The 25893-nt window shown below is 39.9% G+C and overlaps 1 protein-coding gene across 6 annotated transcripts in view; it reads right to left on the bottom strand.

The window, feature by feature from the left end:
• Window positions 1–22153, bottom strand: part of RALGPS2 (Ral GEF with PH domain and SH3 binding motif 2) — a 120756-nt gene extending 98603 nt beyond the window's left edge. For 2 of the 6 annotated variants that reach the window (XM_086753307.1, XM_086753310.1), the window contains exon 1: window positions 21523–21657. In XM_086753307.1, coding sequence (XP_086609433.1) covers window positions 21523–21564 — 42 coding nt within the window. In that variant the 5' untranslated portion in view covers window positions 21565–21657. Of the gene's footprint in view, window positions 1–14781; window positions 14878–15208; window positions 15305–21522; window positions 21658–22018 lie in introns of those variants that run through there. The other 4 variants (XM_086753313.1, XM_086753311.1, XM_086753312.1 and 1 more) reach the window with 4 other exon arrangements.
• Between the last annotated feature and the right edge of the window lie 3740 nt (window positions 22154–25893).

The following is a 25893-nucleotide window of genomic DNA, read 5'->3' as shown; positions in this document are numbered from 1 at the left end:
ACTAAACAACTAACAAAGGAATTTCAAAGAGAGCAATAGGCTTCAGCTGGCTTCAACCCACATATTCCTTCCCAGAAACACTCAACATCGTGATGGTGAGCATATTCCAGAGACGAATAACAGGGATCACATTGGTACTGTGCTTGAACTTTACATTGCAATTGCTACATTTTGTTAAGTGTAACTTGCATTTCTATTGTGATTTCAGTATATTTTGTATCAGTCTGATAATTCGGAAATCCCATTTACCATCAGCTATCTTCAATTTGGTAAATTCAGTATTAAACACTACACTCTCCACGTGTGGACTATCTAAAAAAACTGGTTAGAGAGTATTTGATTCACCTAAACCTGAATCCCTGCCACAGAAAGATCCAGAGATATTCTTGTCTCAGCTTGGGTCAAACAGTATCCCAAAAATACACAGTACAAATAGCATTTTAAAACAGGACTCTAAAATGACAGCAAAAACTTCCTGTCCAGAACCATACAAAAGCTTTGAGGAAACATAGCCACAGTACAAGTTTATGAATGGCTCAAAAGACACGATAACCAAGATCCTCTGTGTTTGTATTCATAATGTCAGTACAGAATGTCATTTGTTTTGACCACCAATCCCCACAAAGAAAATAGAAGGACCTTGCATGGATTAACCATCTACTATGAATGCAAAGCCACTATGAAAGGCTTTGGAGACCAAAGCACTGTAAAAATCAAAAGACTAGTTCCAGACTCAATGAACCTGAGCTCCTGATCTTGTGGAAACTCTCACTGGTATTTTGACAAATAGTACAGGAAAAGTTTCTTCTGAAGAAGAAACAGAAATGTATTGGGCTTCACTGAATCTTCACTCTCCCAGGCACAGTACAGCCTAGCTAGGCTCAACTTTTCCACACCAGGAGCTCAAGACACTTCAGTGAAATCCTGGAGCCACTGACTGAATTCTAATTCTGGATATAAGCCCTTTAATTCTTAGTTAGAAGTGTATTTTTTCCAGCACTGTTTGGCACTTTCTTAAATTAACATTGCTTCTAATCACTGAACACAAAGTAGAAGGTCTAGTGAAACAGAAATTCAAGTTCTTTAAGCAACTGCCACATTTGCTTAATATGCACCAAATTGGATCCTTCTGTCTGGAAGTACTTTGTGGAACCACTTCAGTATCTTGGATGCCTCATTTCCCTTTTGATCAGAACTTCTTAAATGTAAAACAGGCCAATTAATCTATAGCTCCTTGTAGCCCATACAGGGCTAAAGAATAAGCCTCTATTACAATTACTCATTTTGCACACTGTAGTTCCTACCTTAAATAAAAAGCACCCAGAAGTCATCATGGTTTTGGGTGCTGGGTTCCTGTGCACTTCCCCCCCCAGCTGTTTGAGGTAAAATCTCTCTGCTAAAAATTCACAACAATATGGCCAAAACGAATCCAACAATACTAAAAAAAAAGGCAATGTTAAGATGCTGCCACTTCAGTGTATTCTCCAAGTACTTTTTCCTTAACCTTTATAAGGCACACAGTTATTAAATATGTTTTAGTCTGATTTTTTGGTTTTTAGATTAATAGAACACGGAACATACTTCCTGTAAGATCAATATATAGATTACCTTTGAAGGTCCCTTCTATGATTCTATGTTGCGACACTCACTTCAATAACGTGTTGTATCTTGAGCAAGTAGGGATAAATGAAATTCTGCTGACCCAACCACCAGCACGGATGCCTCGCACGCCTCTGACTGTTCTGTATCAAGTTGGCAAGTGGAAGTTCTGGACGTTTTGCTATGTAGTGGTGCTGTGTGACCCTAGCTGCATACAATCTGCCACACACCCAAGTTAACTGTTTGGAAGTGGTTCAAGGTGCCCCAGGGGCACACAGGCATCACAGAAGATCAAGTAAGGAAGACAAAATGCCTTGGCATGCAGGCACTATAGCCACCACCATATACAGGTACTCGCAACATCTGCCATCAGGGCAAGGGCTGTTCACACTCAGTTCTTCCCCACAGCTTGGTGCACATGCACCTCAATATACCTAGAAGACCTGGGTACATAAGGACTGTGTTAGCAAAGGAACATACTGCCCAATACTGAAGAAAAATCACTCTTTTGCCAGGCTGCATATTGTCTGTTTTGCAACAGGAAAGATTTGGGAAGCAGCACAAGGCTGAACTGTGATAACAAAAGTGACTACAGGTACTGCAGTGGGAAAAAATCCACGCTAGTCTGAGCAGACCACCATGCTTTTAATGCTCCTGACCTAAAGAGAAACACATGGCTGCCTCCTCTTGCCCCAGAAGCCACTGTTCTTTATTAGCTCCTTCCCATTAGAGCCTCTCAAAGTCCATAAGAGGTATGTACAGATAGGTGAAGCTGGAAACAAGTTGAAAGATGGGAAGAAAACATGTTGTTTCAAAGGCAGAGATAACTGCTAAAAAACCCAAACCAAAAACTACAAAACAAGACATTTAAAAAATACAAAACACACCCCACACCAAACCAAAAAAACAACACGCACAAAAGCCCCACAATCAAGTAGAAAGTCAGTAAGGAATAGGAGATAGGACAAAGTGTTCATCCAGCTATGCAAGAAGATTATATCAAGTCAAACCAAACTGTCTCTTCCAAACTATATCTATTAGTTTTACACTTGACCCACCAAAACAACTCCAATGAGATAAAGATAGTATGTACACAGCATTAAAAAAGAAAAATGACAGCCACCTAAACAAATGCTTTAATCCAGTTTTCAGTAAGCATGATAACATTAAGAGGTAATATAAGACAACAAAACTGATTAAAATAGAAACTTCCACAATAGAGATGAAATAAAAGCACAAGCAACTTAATATGCAGGAAATTTATCACTGAAGATAACCAAATCCCAGATCTGAAGTTTCACGTACTACTAAATCTTTGGTCAGACACATAAATCTTGGCAAAGCATTTGATAAGCTGGCTCTAATGAAGACTGAGATAGGAGACACTAATAGAAGACATGCACAAGCTAGAGACATGATGAAAACAGAGACAGAGAAGTATAATATTAGAGTAGGAAGAGATTACCAACAGTTTTTAAATATGCAACACCAGCACACATGTTAGAACGATAAAACATTAGGAAACACAGAAAAGCAACATAATATAAGACAAAAAACTGACAGACAGAAAAATTAAAGTCAGTCATTAAAGGGTCATTTGGATTGATCCCTGTAAAATTTCTGCTATGAATTTCAGTGTATCAGTTGGAAATGACTGCCATCGATGTTGGAAGCATGAAGTAGTCACAAGAGTTCAAGATGTTTGCATTAGTTATGGACAAATACTACCTTCAAAACATTTCACAAGAGACCTTGATCCTGTATTCTATATAGTTCTGGTCACTAGGCTTCCAAAAGACTTTTGAACAAAATATGTGCAGAGAAGCACTTCCAGATTCACTGAAGACTCCATTGCAGAAGTGGAAACCAGAAGACCTCAGCTTGCTTACACTACAAAGTCAAATCTGCACAAGGATACACTTGTCACAATTAAATATCAGAAGGACAAACCATGAGTATGAATAAAATGTAAACTGATGCTCAAAATCAGAATACAGCAACTGAGTTCTTAAATAGCTTCCAGAAAACACTATTAAAAGAAAAAAAACCACAGCTGCTTAAGTTGATACTAGACTCCTTGTTGCAAGAAATCAGGTCACATGGTGCCTGCATCAGCAACATAGCTGTATACATATATACATACATATAAGTGTATATATATACACACACAGAGTAACACAGACTTCTTTTTTCATTGGTTTGATTAGTTATGTCACCCATCCACTCTTTCTCTAAGCATCTGTTGCACAGCAGTCACAGTTGTATCAGCTGCTTAAGCTCCAAGACAGATGAAATTAAAATCCACAGACAGATGAAATTAAAATCCACAGAATAGCAAACAGAACAAAAGAATTGTTTTATTATTTGGTTTGACAATTAAGTTTTAAATACAAGAAAAAGCTTAATTTAAATATCATCCTTACTGTAGATTCTCTCCTCTTACCCTGGAAAAGGCTTTACCTGGACAAATAATTAAGTGAAATTATTATTCTTTTTTAAGACAACACTACCTGCAGAGCACTTTCATTATCACGTGTACGCTCACGTTCTGGACAACAAAATCATCTTATTGCTGCTTTTATGCGTTTCATTCTCTGACTTCAGGGGGAGGAGTGGGAGAAGAAAAGAGAGAGCAGTAACATTAAAGTTATATATAGTAAGGCTCTGTCTCATTCCTACCTTACTCAGTTTCCAGCTATCAAGATCATGGTGCTTCAGTATGCAGTGCTCTCGTCTTTAATCTCAAGAACTGCTACAACTTGTAGCTTCCATTTTGTCAGACAAGATACAGAAAAAAAAAAAAGTCAAAAAGTCAGGAGAATATCCCTCTCCAGGGCACAAGTTACTTGTTTACCAAAACCTACTACAAAAATCAAACTATTAGCTCAGTTTGTAATCAACTTGCAACAACAACAAGAAGGAAGTTCAGCTCAAAATGGAAGGTTTTAAAAATGAATTACACACAAATAGGCAGAAGAGCCTTACTGTTCTGACTTCCACCATTCAAGAGCCAGCTATACTCAGTGGACTGACTCACAGCCAAGAATTAACTGGTAGACACCATAGCACAAGGCAACAAATTTCAGCACTAGCATTGGTACACAGCTGCAAGCAGTAGCAGATCCCAGCCCTCACACAAAGCAGGCATGAATCAAGCAGAAGGAAAAAAATCATTGCAGGCAACAAATGGAGTAAGCCAAAAATGTGAACATGTGTACATGCTATTTAAGTTTAGCCTGGGGTTAAAAGATGTTTGCTTTCTTTTAACAAAAGGTCTCTCCAGCAACATTTGAGCAATAAAAGACAAAATGTAGGTTCACTAATAACTGCACAACAACTGAAGAAGTTGCTGCTCACAAACTGCTTACAAAGTGCTTCTTTCTTCAGAGATCATCTACAAGTCTCTGTTCCATTTTGGAGTTCTTTAGAAAGGATGCTGCACAGAATAATGTTTTATTCCTTTGGATCTGGCTATTATTTTACAATTGCTGTTAGAACAGATTGAACATCTGAAGTTATGATGCATGGTGTGTTTTTCCTCCCATACGCCAAAAGAGTAAGCAGTAGGGAATCAAATTATTTTAGTACAGAAAGTACATCAAGTATAATAAGGTTTTGCCTTCCTCAGTCTCCCTCTCCAGAATTCAAGCCTACCAACAGTTTAGCCTGTTTGAGTAACATTTCTTTAAATATCTGAAGAAGAAATCCAAGTTTGCTGAGTTAGGAACCAGAGGAGGACCCTTCCTCACCCCAAACACATAACACAGCAGAAATCATAACGTAGAAATATTTTTTAAAGACAGGAACTACTGATATTTGTTTCCATGAATAAGAGGTAAAAAGAAGGCAAAGAAAATAAATGGGAATGACTTAAACTAGAAGCAGATACTTTTTAATTAATTACATACTTCTATAAGACAATAACCTTTCCACAACCGGCTTTTCCAAGACCCCCACCGCATGGCCATTTAACTATCAGTTTTGTTTGCAAACAAGAGGAGCAGTAAATGATTAATGTCATGTTGATTAACTGATGCTCAGTTTGCAAAATATTTTTGTTATGATTTAGACATGTCAGTGGAACTAACAAAGGAAGAATACATCTGCATACAACATTCTGAACAGAAGAGTCATACTTCAGAGCATGCAACAGTGGAACACTGAATACTGCTAGCATGAACTTCAGGATCCAAATATCCTTGTCAGAGGTACTCAGATTCACAGTTTTGCTTCATTTCTGGATGATGCAAGCAACACATGCATAGGGAAGAATTATAATAAGACTGCGTATCAGGAAAAACATCAGAACATACTCACTATGAAAAATCTCTAAAAGCTGCCTTTTATATTCTTAGGGTTTTGTTTTGTTTGGTTGTTTTTTTTTTAAAGAAGGCACACTTGAAAAAAAATAATTATAACAATCTACAAATGGACCCATGTGGGTGACATACCTTCTCTCAGAATAGAAAAGGTACTTCCCAGGAAAAATATTTGGGAAAAATATTTAAATAAAATTTTATGTACAACTGCACATTTCCAAGTTCTGAAACAGAGATGGCAACTGTCAGCAAGGTGCTTTGTTACTGTCAAAAGGCTACAGGAACTCTGGCACCAATAATCACCACAGCTCGCACATCAAAAGCACATGTAAGGAAAAAAAAAAACAATGATAAAGACTAAGGCTGAGGATCTAGACCAAATTCTGTGTAAATCTACACATCACACATGGATGTAAAGAAAACTCAAATATCCATTCAAGTCATCGAATAATCTTCTGTAGACATTAAGAGTTAGAAGTCAAAATTGTGAGCAGCCAAATCAAAACCAAGACGATCAAACCATCCTAGGGATTGATTTTTAACAGGCGAGAGATGACAAAGCACCAACTGTTGTTGAGTAACAGCCTCCAAATCCACAGAATTAGAGACTCGCTACATATCTGCCTCAACTGCATACTTTCCTTGTATAGTAAAACAAACAGAAGATTTACATATAGGGGAAAGACGGCAAAACTCCAGCCAAACTGAATGCCCCTCTCATTCAGGAAAAACAAAATACTGTTGAGAGAACGTTTCACTGTATTTTTTTAAAGCCACTAATAAACAACTAGGATCTTTCTTGAAGAAGACACACAATTTTTAGTTCATTTTGAAATTCAGCTTTCAAAGAGATGAGTACAGTCTTTATCGGTAACACCTGTGATGACAGCTTTTCAACCATGTTCTCTATAATTATTCTTTTTTTTAACACTGTGCATCTATATGGAAGTTTGCACCGTTGCTATAGAAATGGTGCTAACAGGAAAAATCTAACAGCATATGAATTGTCTATATTTGGTATGAGGACTATTACATAGAACTACAACAGACATTTGGAGAAGAGTTGGATTTTCTGCCCATTCCCTGCGTTTGTTTATGAACATGTGTCAAGCTCAGAGGATACAAACTTCTACAAGTAAACAATACACAAACCAGTTACTTATCGATCCAAGCATCCATATCATTCCCACATTTCTAACTCCCTTTAGAAGAACCTTGGTAAATCAGGCAACTAATGAGAGAGCAAGTAAAGACACAAATAGCCATAGTTTAACTTTGAACAACTTTTTTCACCCAAGATCAGTCAGTAACTGCTGACCACCAAAAGCATCTGCCTAATAAAACATGATACAGAAACTGAGCAAATCCAAGTTAATTCACACAAATCCAGGGCTTCGACAAACCAAATGGATGTTGGAATCTTGTTTTAAATGTTCAAGAAAGACCAGATAAATACACAGAGGATTTGTCAGCTGGCCCAACCAGATCTCAATGACCTACTCAAAGCGCCTGAAATTGGAGATCACGCATATGTTCCCTTCAACTGAAATAATTTAGAGTGAACATTTTTATGAAGGAGAATATTTTTAAGATGGTATCATATTTTTCTCTTGTTATCAAAACAGCAACTTACAGTAGTTTGTAGGGAAATCTTGCCTCTTGAGATATTCAAGCCAGAAGGGAATTTATTTGAAGGCCTGAAATTCTGGTGTATCCACCTTACGCCTTGTGGACTAACGACAACAGTTGATTCACCAGAAAAACTAAACGCAATTTCAGGTAAATGGACAGTATAAATGAGAGCCTTGCTGGAGCTATTTCTAAGCCATCTATCTACATTATTGATGAAAGGATCACTCTAAAGAATGAATGACATAATAAATATCTACGGAGTTTGTAGAACTTGTATAACTGATGTAGAATACAGTGTCTTCCAGAAGATAGCAAAAAGACACTGAGATGTAGCACAAACATTAATTTGAAGAGCGTAACTGGCAAACACCGAGAATCAACTACGCAAAAACAGTTGTCTACCTCTAATGGTAAGTAAAGCCAAGCCTCAAATTCTTGTTACAAAACAGGGAAAAAGACAAACTGCAGGGGAAAGACTGAATAAAGTTCTTCACAGCACAATAACTTTAAAACTAACCAAGGATCAAGGAAATCAAGTAATTTCACAAATTACTTTCTAAGGAGGAAGAGGCATGCCATTTTGTTTGTGAGCCATGCTCATGATTAAGATTATTCTAGCACTACAAACACAGCAGTTTGTTCACAAGTGATATCCTATCCAAATGCTACTTGGATATTTGAGATATTTGGTGGATGACTGGATAATTATTACTTAAACATATCTTTCAGCTTATGAAATGCAGCTGCATTCGTTTCTGCCAAATTAATGGATGCATGCATTAAAAATTTATTTAAGCGCAGACACATGCAAGCTAAAAACTTGGGTCCAAGATCAATGACAGAGAGAGAAGAGAGAATTGTGTTTTGAATGTAAATCTACTGTTTTACAGCAGATAACATGGAAATCATAATAAGGAAATCATGTTGTTTAACAGTTCATTTAACTAAAAAGAAAATTACATTCATCTTTGAATTAATCTTTTAACTGATAAAAGTAAATCTAGAATGCTATAATGCAAGAAAGTCTACATCATTACATGGCAGGGTATCACAATTAGTAATACAAAAACCATTATTCTATGACCATTCAGTGATGTTAACTGTATCTTTAAAAAGCTCACAGTCTGACACCTTCCAAAAAAAATCCACTCTAAACTGCTAATTCAGTTAGCAGTAACAGCCACAATCTCTACTCTTAGCACACTGATTAGAAAATGCTTTATCTTCCTTTCTAGGACCACCAAACCCATCACAGTGCTAAAACAAGGGAGTACTGTAGATCTTGGGGAAAACACAATTAGAGCAAAAGCAAAGATCCTCAGATCCTAAAACACCTAACAGGTAAGCTTTTCTGTTCTCTGGCAGCTTCCGGCAGGAAGCTTCCCAGGGGTTCTGCCCTAAATTTTGCCCAAAAGCCTTCTCCCTCCCCCACCCCCTCACCTCTACAGAGAGGAGATCTTCTGGCGCAGACTAATCAATAGCACTGGCTTACCCTTAAGCCATTCTGGACAAACCAATGAAAACTAATTCTTAACATCATCTACATGAAAACACAACACTTCGAGACCATGCCATGCCCTGTATTGCTGCCTTAAGAGTTTTACTTAAAATTAAAAAAAAAAATTTGTCCCCTAAATAAATACACAGCTTGGCCAAGACAAGAATTTTTGCTGTTGTCCAAGACTCTCCTTGAACAGGCGGAAAAACAAAAAAAAAGGCCCTGATTTAATCAGAGAACTGAAAGGGTCTGAGGAACAGTTTTTAAATACTTGGAATCAATAGTCTAAGTTACAATTTGGACAAGGATTTGATATCACTTCATCATTATTGACACTTAAACCACCCTTGTCCTGGAGGTAGACGGAAATCAGTTACATAAGAAATGCAAGTGGACAATGCACACCAAATAGGGAGCAGCCTAGCTTGAAGGAATAAAAAAGCCCCAGCGAAGAGAAAGCTGTGCTGGGAAAAACAGAGCTGGGAGAGCTGGACAGAGAACCTGGTTGCCAGCAGGACATTTTGCTGCCCTGCAGAGGCAGACCACAGCCCATGGGCTGATATTTGAGTAATACTGTGCAGAATCATGCACTTTTAAATTCTGCACCATTTAAGCATTTTTAGTGCCTGATTTTTGGGAGTTTCAGACAAGTTACCTTATCCCAGCAATACTGCAGCAAGGAGTGAAGTTGATTCCAGGTTCAGAAATTGTGTAAATTTGCAATTCCAGAAGGTATTCTTTGATGACATAAGAGATATATTAAAACAATTTACATTGCTGTATTTTCAAACGGTTCTACTAATAAACTTTGCCATGCCCTGAGCAACACTGTGGACTAGATGACCCCCAAGTGTCCCCCCTAAAGTATTCTGCTTCTCTAGCTTAAAGAAAACACAAAAGGCATTAAGGATCTAATTAAAAAGTGTGTTATGTGAATTTTACGTTTTTTAGATTCTAAAAAAAAAAAAAAAAAAAAAAAAAAAGAGTGCTACTGTTTGAGTATGTTTGAATCTCCCTCATTTCCTTCTATGAAGATTTGGTAAAATTTGGCTTCAAGCCTCCAACAAAAACAATGTACTTAATAAATACAAAGAAGATCCTGCAGAAAGGTCACAGAAAGCTATTTTTAAATACATCACTTCAAGCAATCAACTTGTGTCACAGTTATGTTCTCCTAGGTAGGAAAAGCAGCACTGCAATGGATACTCAGATAGCCTAAATCAAGATGTTATCCATGTGGTCTCTCCCCTCTGACATTAGCGAGTACCAGAGGTAGATCCGTCTACTTCGTCCTTCCTGAAAAACCAGAGAAAATCAAGGCTGCCAAACATGTGTATAGACTTTCAGAGGTGAGAAAGCCCATGGACCCCAGAAGGAAGTGTACTGGCAATGGAAGGCCATAACCCAGGAATAGGAAGGAAAAGCTGCGACCTTTCACATTGTGAAAGAGTCCAAGAAGGAAGTAACAGAAAAATCAGCTGGATATCATGGAGGGGCTGAAGCAAAGAGAGAGAACATACAAACCTTAGCCACGTCCACTTCTCCTAGCCTTGCTCCATCTTTGACAAAAGATCTCATTGTGTTTTGATAGTTGGTGATACTGCAACACTTCACGGTGTCACCACCATGAGAGAGTCAACTGATACTGCCCATGAGGATTTGAAAAATCTGAACTACAAGTAATTTGGTGAAATAAATGAATAAATGGACACACTTTCCTACAGTTCGAAAATATTTATTTTAACTAAATAAATTCAGATCTTTCAGTGTTGTCACAAAGCCAAGATTATCCATATTAGTGAATTTTACTTTTTTTTTTTTTAAATCATAGAATCATAGAATGGTTAGGGTTGGAAGGGACCTTCAAAGGTCATCTAGTCCAACCCCCCTGCAAGAAGCAGGGACATCTCCAACCAGATCAGGTTGCTCAGAGCCTCATCCAGCCTGGCCTTGAACTTTTCCAGGGATGGGGCCTCCACCACCTTTCTGGGCAACCTGTTCCAGTGTTCTATAACTCGCATCGTAAAAAAGTTTTTCCTAATTTCTAATCTACCACACATTAGTAATTAATTTCCCATTCTATACCACCAGGAAGCAAGTTGCCTCTTACCTGTTAAAAGAATGGCTGAAAAAGCCAATACTTTGGTTGCACTTTGAACATACTTGATTTTTTTTTACTTAGTTTCAAATTAATTCTGGTAATGTTATTTAAATATAAACAAGAGCAAGCCACATCATAAGTAGATTAGGGGTACCTTACGTTGAAACACCACTGAAGTCACTAGCGTGTCTTTGGCAGGCGGTATACTTTTGAAACAGCTTTATTTCTTACAAGTGAAGATATTTTAACAAGCTACACAAACTTATCTTCCACTACCTCCAAGACAACAGAGAAAAAGAACCTCAGTAAAAACAGCAAATGCAGCTACCAATTTAAATGCAATATTCCTATAGCGATCTACAGGATCTTTCTGATCTAAGGATCTAGTAACAGAGTAGGGTTTTCCTGAGTTGTGTGTAGCTAGTAAACACCATAAATCTGACAAAGCTATCAAAACGCAGGCAGTAGGGCTGCTCTACCACAGAGGCTGATGCATTAAGCCAGCTCCCTCACTGATGAATGAAGCAAACAACATCAATTCTACTCTGGGACCCAACTGCATGCTCAACCCAGCACTATACCCCCAAAAAGAACACAATTTGCAAATGGGATCTCCAACCTAGGGAAGATCCCTTTTTCTATTCCAAGACATATTTTCTGATTTTGAGGATTGTTACGTTAAAAAATGTTGGCTTCCTCTGCATCAGAGCAGATGCCAATTATGAATTCCAAAAGACTGCAATTTTCTTTCTGTAAGCAAAGCACTTCTAACAACATTAGGAGAATCACAAATAGAGAAAAAGCTGCAAAGAAACACCAATCAGCTAGTCTAATAAGATCATAGACACACACCCTAATCCCCTGGGGGGGCGGTGCAGGGGGAAGATATCCAATTCCACTAACGACCTGGAATGTAATAGGGAAAGATGACACCAGAGAGAGACCAGCAACAAAAACTTCATTTGCTGAAGCCCATCACTTCTCCTCATCTTCCCTCCCTCACTCCAACAAGTAAAATCAAGATGATATTCATGACATTCAGTATCAGTCCACACAGAAATGTGACACCTAAAAGCAATGCAGAAACTCCAGCAAGCGAAGTCTTTCTTCCTGTTCCCTGGAGAGATCTCACCTCTGTCCTTGTCCTTTAACTCCATTACTGCCTGATTCTGTTTTCCACTTAAGACTATCACTTCATAGAAAGAGAGGAAGAAAAATTATGTAAAATCATGGATTTTTTTTCTAGGACACGAAAAACAGAGGTAATTTTTTTTTTAAATAGGTACAGATGAAATAATTACTTAAAGCTCTCCACTTTTCTACACTATACCTTTTTTTTTTTTTTTACAAATAAATGAGGGATTTTAGAGTTTTGTGGGCATCATATCTTGGCAAGACACCTTTATGTTAGCTACTTCATTATTTATCAAACAAGCTTCCTTTTTAGCAGTATCACTTAACATAGGCTAACTAGATTTCTATGTCTATCTAACTTAGCATAACATAAATACAACACACCTCTAAATTATATTACTATATAGATCTGTACAAACAAATTTACTATTTCCCTAAGCTATCCTTTATAAATGGCTTTTTGGCCTCAGCAATACCCTTCCAATTCTTAGTCATAAAATTCAGATGAAGAACTATTCCTCCATAAAACTGCGTCAGCCTCAAATCATTGGCACATATACTTTTGCTACTCTAAGTTTAAGAATTCATATCCACATATTCACTTTGGACTTATAACAAGCACATGCCGTAAGTGTACAATGCTGCTTCCACACCAGTGGATGTTTTGGTTTTCTCCCATAAGCTAATCAAATTGAACAGCGAAGGCACACAATTTCACCTGACAAAAAACACCCATCAAGATTTCTGGTAAGTTTCTCTAGATGCCCTGACATGTCACCATAAATAATTTAAAACTTTCCATTACATAGAAAAAAAAAATTGGGATCATGTAACAACAAATACATTTAGACTTCTTCTCCCTCTCTTAGTCATACATCATTCACTACCAAAAAGAAAAAACTAAAGTAGTTCTGATGGCTGATCTCTAACAGAATTTTGAGACATCTATAACAAACCAAAGCTCCCAAATGCTAGCTGATACAGATTTGTATAAATACTTCTAAGAGAAGTTGAATTACCTTATCTGAAACATGAACTAGGTCCTAACAAAGAAGCCTTTCCACCACTAAGACAGCTTCAGAAAAGAGTCAAGATTGACTTTTCAGAAGTATTAAACACAAGTCACAGCATGAAATACAGTTAGAGTTCTGTCATCACACAGATCCTATCCACATCAAAAAAAAAAATAAAAAAAAGACAGCGAGTTAAGTACAAGGGCAAGTCATTACGTGCAGAGACTGAGGAAGCACTATCTGCAGGCAAGTACTAAAGCACACTATCTGCTTATGAATAGCTGCCGTACTTCAAAAGTAAAGAAATACTGTAACCAAAAAGCAGTCTTTCCACTTCTTTACTATCACTTTTAAATGCCTTCAACTTCATAAAATACTGTACATCTGGCACCCACCTCAAGTGAAAAGTTATCAACTTTGCCTCTTGACTACAACCTGGTTAAAATAATTTTCCTCCCCAAATGTCTTTACAAGTTTTCTTGGTGGACACCTTGAACACTTCAATAGATATTGTCAGTAAAGCTGAACAACTTCCACAAAGAAAATATCTTTCTGCCAGCATAGCTAGATCTACACAACGGTATAAAAAAATAACTGAAGAATCACAGTTTCATACTGCAATTAGATTTGGTACTGCTACCTTTGGTACATTAGTAATGAAGACCTCGTCCAACTTTTAACAGGGCATACCACTAAAAACACCAAAATCTCTTATCAAAGAGTTATCTGGCAAAATCTGTTCAAAATAAATGCAAAATAGTGCCAGAATGGGAAGAAAAAAAAAAAAAAAACAAACCAAAAAAACCCCACAAACACCAAAGGTGGATTAGAAGAAATTCTGTATCATCAATAGGGCAATCAATCAGCAAAGGGTGGCTAGCCAAGCACTTTTCAAACAGGAAGTACCAAAAACATTTCTACTACAGAGAGGCATTTGCTATTATCATATAAATAAAATATAAACCAGTTTCATAAGAAAATGCACACGTGACACCATCCGTGCATGGCATATTGCAAAGTAATAATAATAAAACCTTATACCTAGGTAATGCTTATGCTCATCCTGTCTTAAGGCAGACCTGCCAAGCCCACATTTTATATGCCCTAACAAACATCTCAAGTTTCAGGCTGCTGACTGTCCACCACATTCATGGTTCTCAGAAGCACACGGTTAGTGTGTAGCTAAGAAGAAATCTTGCTAAGCCTTCAGTAATTTTGCACTCTGAGCTCCAGAAGATACTTGAAGATCACCTCAACTGCATGGAAGGATTGAATTCAATATACTCCTCTTATATATTACTCCTTTCCAAAATACCTGTTGGTATATTACCATAAAAGTTTATTCAGTAAGAACATCAGAATTATTTTAAGGTACTTACCAGTCAAGTCTGACAACTAACACCCAAATAAATTGGTCAGTCTAAAAGTATGCGACTATTATTCTAAAAACAAATGAGATAGCTGCCACTACTCAGGTATACTTACCAATAAAGCACATGGGAAAACTGGCTGGTAATCAAAGACAAGGCTGTTTACAGAGTGGTCTGGACTTGCTAGCAACAGCAGTACAGATCAGGTGCCCTTTAACCACATGGAGAAAGTTAATTATGTGAGAGTAGGAGATGAAATACAACGATTATGAGTCATCCACTTAACCATTAGCTTTATCAATACACCTCATGAAACCAGAGTTACTAACTAGTGACAGCACAGAACAGTGATGCATTAATGGAAGAAAGAGTAGTCCAAATCTTTGGGCCATTTTTTTTTTTAATTGATTTAGCAGTTCAAACTGGATTTCAAAATGCACGTAAACAAAGTGTACACCTAAGGAACTATGCGATGCTACCAGCATTCTAACACTTCACTCAAGGAAGCTGATTTCAGATGCTTTTGGAATCCCCCCAAATACCTCACAAGCTTCTGTTTAGTTTCTGCTTGATCAGAAAATGGCTGTATTTCCAAGTTTCCAGTAACACCATCATCATTCTCAACTCACTCCACCAGCCTACCATAAAAGATCAATGCAAAAGGAACTTTCAGAAATGTCACAAGGATCCTATAATGCCTCAAATATTTCTGCATGACATCCAAAACAAAAGTTTTTCCCCAAGTTCCCACACTTTCAAACCCAGCTAGGGATTCAAGATATAGTTGAGCTTGTGCTATAATACCAGAAGTCACCAGTCCACAAGCTCAGCTATAACCAAAGGGGCAACTGATCCACTTAACTGATTTCAGCTGGCTTACAGGAACTCTGATTTTGTACTTGCTAGTCATCTCCACCACTAACTGTTTTTTTTTCATTCCTCATGCCATGACATCAGCACAAGATTTTGCATGGCTGAAGAACAAACAGTTTAGGGGAACTATCAAACTGAAAAACAAGGCAAGGGAAAAAAAAAAAGCAGCTAAATTTCTTAGCTAGGCAAGTTTCCTGACACAGTTCACTATATTAGTATTTCTGCTAAAACAGTGTGAAAAGTGAGCAGTCAATAAATAAGCTGCCCCACTGCATGTGGAAGTCACAACCTAACTCAATTACAAGCCAATTTAAATTAGTTACCTGTGGAGGACCCCAACATTATCAAGCAAATAACAGAACTTAAGAGATACTAGAAGATTAAACTAACAACTTGGCAATAAACCAAGCCAAGACTGGTGCAACTCCAGTCACTCTGTGACATTATACCACTTATTCTACATCTAAATGAAAATATAATACTATAGTTTGGACAATTATACCAAACCCTGGCCACCCTAATAATGTGATGAAAGCAATCCAATTTAAAAACTGCATTAACATCATTTTCCCAGGATTTCTGCCAGTTTTATCTAGGCACTATTATCTAAGAAATACACCTTCAACTTTTAAAAACCATCAATATTCTCTTCCCTAGCATGATCAATCTAAGCCTGTCTAAATGAAAGCAAATTCCATAGTCTCAAAGCTGTTCCTTAATGAATAATGAGGGAGGCACAAATCAAACAGCTTTTAATGCCACGCTACTACAACAACGGTCAGAGAGTTGATAGCCAGCCCTAGGTCACTTCAGATTTAATTGATTGCTGCCAATACCACAGCTCCATTAAAGAGGAAAAAAAAGAGGTAACACAAACATATCCCAAAGCATCAGGGCCACTGACTCCTGCTGAGACAGCTCTAAAGTCAGCAAAACCTTCTGCACCACATTTTGCCTCCAAATCACTTTAAAATGGAGTTACAGTGTGAAAGCCAATATATCTCAAACTTCTCCTCTGCGAGCCCCGTTATGCATTTCTTCTCTGTCACCCTGGGTGCCTCAGCCCTTGGAGAGCCAAGAAACATACAGTACAAGCAGTACAAGCGAGAAGATCCACAAGCTCCAAGAAATTTCTGAATTGGGCCGACCACTTTGGGTTTTCCACTTGGACTCCACAGCAAGCCTAACAATCTGTCTTCCTCTCTGGCATTTCTGCTTATCCCCAGGCATGTTGTTGTTTCTACCGTAAGTGATCCACGCCCTCCCCAAGTTGTATTTCACTACTTGCACTAGGAACTGCTATAATGATCTAAAACCAATGGGAAGGAGGGGCAGAGATGAATTCCAACCAAATTCTAGTCAGCTCTAATCAGGTTAGGAGGTCTCAATCTTCCAGTCGAAGACTTAGGAAACTGATTTTACTGCTTTGATATGATTGCTAAGAACAACAACTAATAAACTCGAGTCACCAGAGGGCACTAACACTTCTACCTAATGGCAAATGCACTCCTTCAATTAGGAAGGCTGATAATTACATCCACATCATCATGTATATTTTATCTGGATTGAACTTCAGCCAGCTTGTTCTAATCCATGTTCAAATCTCAAGTACATGCTGATGAGGCACTGAGCTACACTCACTGTTGTGGTCACACTTGCAATACATGGGGGAGACTGACAGTCTCCCCAGATAGACCAGAGAAAATAAAGCAGGCACGTGCCTCTCCCAGTTCACTTGCGATCTAAAGCTTACACTGCCTATGACATCTATTGGTATGTATACATACAAATAAAATTCTGAGACAGGCATGAAGAACAGGTCGCAAATCCAACACCTCAAAGAAGCAAAATAAATAGTTATTCTTAAGAGTTTGCATGAAGATGAATCTTACCATAGGGACGGTAGGATACTGCAAGCAATATCTGCTTCAAAGAAAGAAAAAAAGGGGGAGGGGGCTTCAATTTAACCATCAAGCAACAACAGATGCAGTGCTCTCTCCAATTTGGCATCAAATCAACTGCCATGTTACAAGCTCGATCTTTAACAAAGGAGGCTGCTCTTTACCACTAAGAAATAAGCAGGTTTTTAAACCACAAAGACAATGCATATGGGGGGCTGACAAGAGCATTTCTTGATCCTCTGACCAAGCAGCTCTTGAGCCTCCCTTTGCCAGGCAGAGAGGTGTACTGCAGCACTGCCAGAGATTTTCTGGGGTAGGAAGCCTTGACTTGGTCATGCACTTGATAGAGTCAAGGAGCCAAGACACAGCCTGACTGGTGCAGCCCTATGGAAATAAGGGCAAGGCTTCTGGGACCTGCAAGGTACACAGCTTCTTTTTTTCCCCAGCATTATTGCCCTGCAGTTCTACTTAAACTTGTTCTTGTAGTTTGGGCTGTAAGACAACACAGGCAGGGGAAGGAAAAGGAATCCTAGCCTTACTTACAGAAAGGCACACAACAAACATGGAGGCCATCACTTCTCTGCACTGAAGTTATGGCCATGGAAAAAGTTACACTGACAATAAAGCTGGGAGAGCAAGGATTCAGAGAGCATTCTCAAGGCATCTCCATGTGTTCCAGGAATACACCATTTGTGTCATATGACAGTCTACAACCCATCTGGAAGCCTGTAGGGAGTTTTGAAAGGACCAGCTGTGAATGTACTTGAGAGAAGCACACCTCGGAACAGTAAGCCCAAGAGAAGAAACGTTAACCTTTTAAGCACGTCAGGAACATTGTATTTTCACATACTTAGCATTGGCCCACTGGATCTCCCTATATTTTATTTTGCTATACTATAAGATTCAGTGAACAGGTTAGTTTTTCTAGACAAACTCTCCTATAAACTGAAACATAGACAGGAAACAGTCTCCCTCTTCCTCAGACAGCAAGCAGGGTCAATGATCATCACTTACACCATGCTAACTTTTGAAAGTCACAGCAAGAAGCTCTTATGTTCAGAGCATACCATGCTGCTGAATACGTCCTCTCCTTCTGTGACTTTGGGCCACTCTGTCCCTTTTCCCCCCGCCTTCGCTGCTTTACACAGCTCCTCCTGACTGCACAAAGCTGCTGCCACCAGCGTAGCCCAGTGACCGGACTGCCACTGCAGCAGCAAGAGTTGCAAGAGCTCTGACACCCCACAACGGCCTCGCTCCAGCGTTTCAGGTGTCCCCTCTCCGCTGGGCAGAATACTGGGTGGCACCAGCTTGCCCACAAGGATTCCAATGCCATTTTCCCTGGAGTCCTACAAGGCCTTTAAGGATCCTTGTAAAGGAAAAGGAGTTGCAGTCACACATCCGCACATTTTAGGGGACTAACCATGCAGAGCATCTACTTAAAACACCCACCTGTAACATTAAGACTCTCTTGCTTCATTAGACATTTAAGGTGATTAATTAATAAACAGACAAAACACAAAGTCCACAAAGCTTCTGTTCATGCAATAAGTACTATGCATGCACAAATATTAAAAGATTATTTCTACTACAGCAGTTCCAGGTATTTAAGTTTAAGGGTTATTAACAGAATGTTTTATCATTATTTTCAAAATGCATTTTTAAGTATTTTTTCTAACGAGGGCTGCAAAACAACATTCAAATCAGAAATACACCATGCCTTTAATGTCTTATACTTCAACAAAATGCAACTAAGTACACTCCCCACCCCTAAAGGAAGTTTTCAACTCAGCTTTACTTATTGAATGAAAGGAGGAGACCAAATGACTCAGCTCCAAGCAAATATAAAGGAAGAGATTAATCTCTAATCTCAATGAAAAAAAAAAAATAGGGGAAGAAACTGTTTAAGATGGAGGTGTGTCCTTATCAATCCAAATCTTTTAATATTCAAAGACATGTCAAGCAGAACATTGGCACACTAAGACTTCATTAGCTTTCTGAAGTCTTAAACACATTTATTACAAACACAGTCAATTTTAAAAATCAAAGTTTATACAAGTAACTGAAGTTAAAGAGTCAGCCCTGTATCTCCATTCTTGTTCACCGGTGCTGAGCAGCATCAAGAGCAATAAAATATCGAAACATTGGGATTTTCAGTCTACACAATTGCCAGCAAGATAGAAGTGTGGAAGGAAAAAGATCTTTCCAAAAGTTCTGCACAAAGGTAGGTTTCAGTGGAGAAAATAAAAGACCCGATCATAAAAAGGATAACCTCATGAAGACAGTTTTTTCCTCCATTAGACTAATGAATCAAGCATTTCTCACCAAAAACCAGAAAAATAAATTACAAGGTAGAGTATTTCACAAGGAGACTAACAGACTCCTTCAAGTGACTGCTGTACATCTTCCCTGTGAATTTGCAAGTGACTGCTTCTCCCCATCCCAGCCATGCCACACTAGCATTTCAGTGCAGAATACATCTCCAGCCTCATTGAGAGGAATATTTAATTTCAGACTAGCAGGAGTGCATCTTTACATGCAGTTCAAACTCTAACAGATGTCACCAGAGGGCACTCTTTCAATTCCAGTGACCTAGCTTTAGCAAACTTCTGAGCAAGACTGCAGACAACCCACATGCAGAGATGCACGGAGGCTGTAGAAAGCAGTTATAGTTTTGCTTCTGCATGAGATTTCCCTTAAAAAAACAAACAAAAAAAACAACAAAAAAAACCCAAAACCCGCCAAACCAAAATGAAACTTATAACAGACTAATTTACCCTGGAAACATGAAATATTTTTCAGAGTAACCAGAGGCACTGCTAGTAGAAGATCATAAGCAATTACCAACTTCTGTACTATGCTGTACTGTGGTACTTGATGGTACCAATTCACTCAAGCAGTTTTGGCACCTGTGTGGCTCATACCAATCTACAGGAGCAGGGCCCAAGCCAGTACAGCTCATGTAGAGGTGCCTATGGAAGTCCTCTGGCTATATTACCCTAGATACTAAACCTCACAGTAACAATACATGAAAAAACACATGTATGTTGTCAAGAGAAAGCTTTGGGAGACAATATATTTCTCTACTCCTCCCTGTTCTGTATTCGATGTTGTTTTAAGAGGGTCAAAAATTAAACCATTTGGATGAAGACAATACTAAAGTATCAGCAGTTTTTAACCTTAGGTCCACGTATTATTTCCAATGGCCTACTGAGATCTAATAAAAACAAAACAAAAAAGGTGAGTTGAAGTCCATTAAACAAAAACGTGCACAACCACTAAAAAACACAATAGGTGTGCAACCAAAAGAGGTTGCAAACCGCTGTTGGATGTGAATAGAAAGTTAAGGCCATTTTGCTTAGAAACAAAACACCACCACAATACTAAAATCAAATCACCCTGCAGAGGCAGGCAGCAATAAGGAAAAAATAAAGAAAAAAAAAAAAAACAAAAAAGCAATCATTCTGCATCCTATAACATTTCCCAGTCTTGACAGAAAAACTAAAAAACTGTAAGCCCACAAAACATTTGATTGTCTGCTTATCTACCTACCCCACTGGAAAGGAAATAGCCTCATTCTCTTCGAGCTATCTGTGATGGCAAAGCCCCTTCGCTTAGCACAGGAACAGAAGGGGGAGGGGGAAAGAAGACCTGTGCAAAGGCACCTTCTGTCAGCATCGGGATCTCGCCAACAGACAAACACATCCACAGAATTTCACCAGGCTAGTAACTACTATGAAATACACAGGGACAAGCTACTTCAAACTATTACCTATCATCACCACTCATCTTGGTTTAGAATACATCTGTATAATTGCTTTTCCATGCAATTTCCACGGCCGTGTCCTGTGTGATACTCCGAATACCCCTCCCCACCCCGGGCCGGGGTCGCGCTGCCCTGCACCTCCCGTCACGGTAAGGCGGCCCTGCTGAAGAAGAAGGTGCCCCAACCCCCCCGGGAAAGAGCTGACCGGTACCGCACAGCTACAGCTACAGCCGCCGCGCCGCCCCGGCCCCCCTCCCGCGGCGCTGGGCCCGCTGACCCACGCGGGAACACGGCTCTGCCCATCCCCACGCACACAAACAACCTCGGCCTGCGGCTGTTCCGCAGCCACGCGTCCCTCCATCTTGCAGCAAGGCCGGGGGAGGAGGGGGGACGGACCCCGGGCAGCGCCGTCGCCCTACACACACAGACACCCCGCACACGCTGGCGGGGGAGAGGGCGCTGCCGAGCCGCCGGCCCGCGGGGGACGGCGCCTCGTTCCCTGCCGCCACCCGCCCCCCCCGCCCTTTCCACGGAGCCCCTCTGAGGAGACGGGCGACAGGTGGGCGGCGGAGAGCACCGCTCCGGGAGGCGCCGGCCGGCGGCGGGGGGACGGGTGGGGGCCGGGACCCTCCCCGGATCTGGGAGGGGACCGGGCGCCTCCAATCCCCGGCCGGCAGCCCTTCAGGGCCCGGCGTTCGAGCCGGGGTTAAGTCTCCTTTCTCTCCTCCTCCTCCCAGCCGGACAATAAGCGCCGTCCGCGGCTCCCGCTCCCTCCTCCTCCTCCTCCTCCTCCTCCCCGCGACAGCCCGGCTCACCTGCGAGAGGGCGGGGGGGGCGGGAGCGAGCGGTGGCGGGCGAGGACGGGGAAGCCGCTCCGGCTGCCGGGCTCCGCTGGCGGCTGCTCACCGCGTCAGGGCTGCGCTGGTGCGGGGGAGCCGGTACCGCCGCTACACACGCGCGCGCTCACACACACATACACGCGGGGAGGGGAGGCGGACGGGGGCGGGGGGGTTTGTTGGGCGGGGGGGGGGGCGGGGGGGCGCGCGCCCGCCGCCACCCGCGCATGCGCACCGAACCCCCTCGACCCGCCTCCTCCAGTGGCGGCGCGCCAGCGCTGGGGGGGGGCGGACTGCGCATGCGCCGCCGGCCACGGGGTGGCGGGCCGGGCGCGCGCGCGCTTCCCGCTCTCTCTGCGGTCGCGCGCAGGGCGGCCTCGCCCCCTCCCTCCCCTCAGCCCTGCTATAGAAAGGCGGTTGGGGCAAGGGAAGGGACTGGCTCAAAAGAAAAACCCCAAAAAACATTGCTGAAAAATTCTTACATTTAGAAGGAAGGCAGTGCAAAGACTATCTAGGTTTTTTTTTCTGCTCCCACAGTCGTGGGGAAGTTATTAGCTGGCAAGAGGAAAGTGACGCCTTCGAGGTGTTTGCATCATTTCAGGAGTGAAAGCTCTCAGAAAACCACCGGCTTTTGCAAGAGTCGCCATAAAGTCGCAAGAGTTGGCAATGCTGCTGTCATGGAGACAGGACTTGGCATCGCCCACTTTGCCATTTGCACCCCCTGCCAGGGAGGCTCCAGCCCCAGTGAGTTATTACAGTAATTAATAGCTAGCATTTATACATATTCAGAATGCTTCACAAACAATACCTAATCTCTTTGACTTGTTTTCATTCTGTCATGGAATTAAGATAGTGCTTCCTTCACAACCTTGGGAGACGGATTCAGTAATTTGTTCCTCTACTAGATAACCCATTGCTGCCATCTGATGCATAGCCACTTGCTAGGCATTTTAAACGCAATATATAGCCACCTGCTATGCATAGTGCCTGATTTTTAATAAGAGTTGCGGACTGCTGAGAATATAGGTACTGGGATCCAAAGTGTATTTGAGAGGCCCAGATTAAACTAGTACAGCAGGCTGGAAGATGGTCCCAGCTTTTAAAACCATGACAAGAAAAGAAGGCAGGAAGGATTTGAGAAACCAGGTACAAGTTCAACAGTAAAGCAGAAAGGCATTGTTTTTAAGTACAGTGCCATTTTCCCAATTTTAATAAAATTTTGTGCCTGGAAAGAGAATATTCTTTCCTCTTGTTTTTTTTTTTTTACCACGGTAATCTGGCATAGTGTCAAACTCATGGTGAACTGGAGTAAATGAAAGGAAAATAAAATGCTCAATGCTAGCCTTCTGCAAGAGTTTCAGCAGGTGGGTCAGTGAACAGAAATAGTATTTCACCAGTTTCAGGACCACAACAACTTTTAACAACAAAAAGATTATAGCAAGAATATAAAATTTTAAAAAACTGAAGTAAAGACACCTCAGAAGGGGGAAGCAGAGGTCAACCCTTTGTAAGCTATTCTCCTTCACTAAAGCAGGAGATAAACTACTTTATCTCATAAAACAAGCTTCTCTGCATTAGTTAAGTGGTGGATATAGGGGCTAGGTGATAGAAATTTTGAAAGATGTTTTACAATTCTTGCATTAAATGCTTCCAGAAAAACTACATAGCGAGTTGTGAGGAAGAAGTAATGTCATAGACCAAAACCTAAGAGAGATGAAACACGAAATGTCATAGTCATTCATAATAATGGTGAAAAGCCAAAAGATTAAGGTGTTTTTAAGGTTTTGATGTAAATACCCTTAAAATAATATAGAAAAAGGGCTGTACAGAAGGAGACATTTGTAGAGGAAATAACTCACAATTGTGGGGCAGATTGGGAAGATACTCTGAGTGACCTAACTGTGTATGAAGACAATATAGTGACAAATTCAATACTGATAAATAGTCATGATTACAACACAGTACCTAGGGGAGGAAAGAAATCTGGTTATACGTTGTAGAGGAGACTAAAACAAAGGTTTAAGAAATACACAGGCATCCTAGGCAATAGTTCTGTAGAAATCACTCCTCAGTTTATGAACACAGTCATGCACGCAACATCAAGATATGAAATGGAGGAAACCAGAAAATGTTGGATGTCTTGCTATAATTTAATCTCAAAAAGAGTTTTAAAGAATAAGTGGGAAGGAGAATGTATGTTAGACTGTGAAACTGAAATGACAGTTTCACACTAGACCCCCATGTTTAGTTGCTTTTTCCCTATGTTCTCTGAAATATTTTCCATGATACCACCTTCCAATATTCAGCTGCCCACTCTATACACATAGCTGATGTTCCTTATTATTTTGTAGGTACAGATTTTCCCTGTTACACTAAGTACTGCATTTAAAATTCATTATTAGTTGAATATTGCAGCTGTGCTGTTAAATATTCAAATCACAGGAAGCATCAAAAAGAGAGGAAATTACTAGATGAAAATATGTGGCAAAATAGTTGGTTATAACGAAGAAAGCTGCTGTCAAAAGGAACAGGAAACCACTGTCACTTGTGACTGGCAGACTGCAAAGGGAACGGGTGCAGAGGGCCAAACCTGAACAGACATTGTTACACAGATCATTCCAAAAGAAGGTGGCTTAAAATTTTACAGCCCACAGGACATCACACTTGCCATTACCACTTTCACCTGAGAGAACAGATTTAGAAATGGTACTTGTCAATCCATCCTGCGGATAAGTACTCTTCTGAATAATTAATCACTATGGATCTCAGAAGTTGTTTTTCAGACATACTTGTCCAAAATTTTATTAGCAATGATTATTTGTGTAATCCACTGCCCAGCAAAGAAGCTGCACTTCTCTGCAATTGTGTAACTAGCCTCACGGTAAATAGAAACCCCCTCAAACTATATAGGATATAACATTTCCTTTTGAAAGCAACAGCTTGCACCTTCAACATTATCTACCAACTGAGAGGATGGAAATTTATTTGTATATTTCTAATTTCACGGATCAAAAGTATTTTTCCATTCAGCAACATAAAATCTGTATGCTTCCATGCACAAACTGTAATATCCTCGCAGGAGCAGCTGTAATGAAATGTTGAGACTGCAATTCAATGCACTTGCTAGTGTAAGATCTAAGTCTATAAAAATGCCAGCAGAGTACAGTCACTGTTCAATATACTTTCATTAACAGAATATAGCATAAGCATTTCAGATTGAAAAATTTATAATGTAAGTTACTTTAATGTAATCAGCTCTGCTTGTATAGATTACAATGCAAATTATTCTGAAAATTTTAAGGAAAAAAAGAGAAATAGTATTTGATTATGACTGAACAGATCATGCTGCATACAAAGCTCTGATATTGAAACTATACATTAATATAAAATCAAATTCATTTTGTTGCCTTTCAGCCAAGCTTCCCAAATACTGCAAAAAAAAGACACTTCTTAATCTTGTTTTGGTTACTAATAATTTGAAATAGTATAGCTTACATTTTGGCACCTAGTTAGCACTTCATTAATTAGTAATTACTTGGCACTAAGTAAAGTTCTAACATTGCCTGAATCTAGAAACAGTTACTATCATTAAAAGTCATTACTTAAAATCAGTTTGATATGAAATGTCCCAACCAGATAATTGCTAAAGCACATAGTTCCCTAAGGAATGAGGATATAGTAGAAAATATTTTATTTATACAGCCTGTAAGTGCTACTTGCTATTCTTACTCTTTGACTAAGTTATTCCATGAGTCTTGCTGCAGTTAATTCACGCAGTACTTCAGGGTGACAGATGCTGAAGAAATGTAAAACATTGTGAATTTTACTTCTCAATTTATGAGAATAAAATTGTG

Source organism: Chlamydotis macqueenii, chromosome 8, assembly GCF_036417535.1.
Source record: "Chlamydotis macqueenii isolate bChlMac1 chromosome 8, bChlMac1.mat, whole genome shotgun sequence".
Taxonomy (NCBI): Eukaryota; Metazoa; Chordata; class Aves; order Otidiformes; family Otididae; genus Chlamydotis; species Chlamydotis macqueenii.
This window is presented reverse-complemented; position numbering and strand designations above follow the sequence as displayed.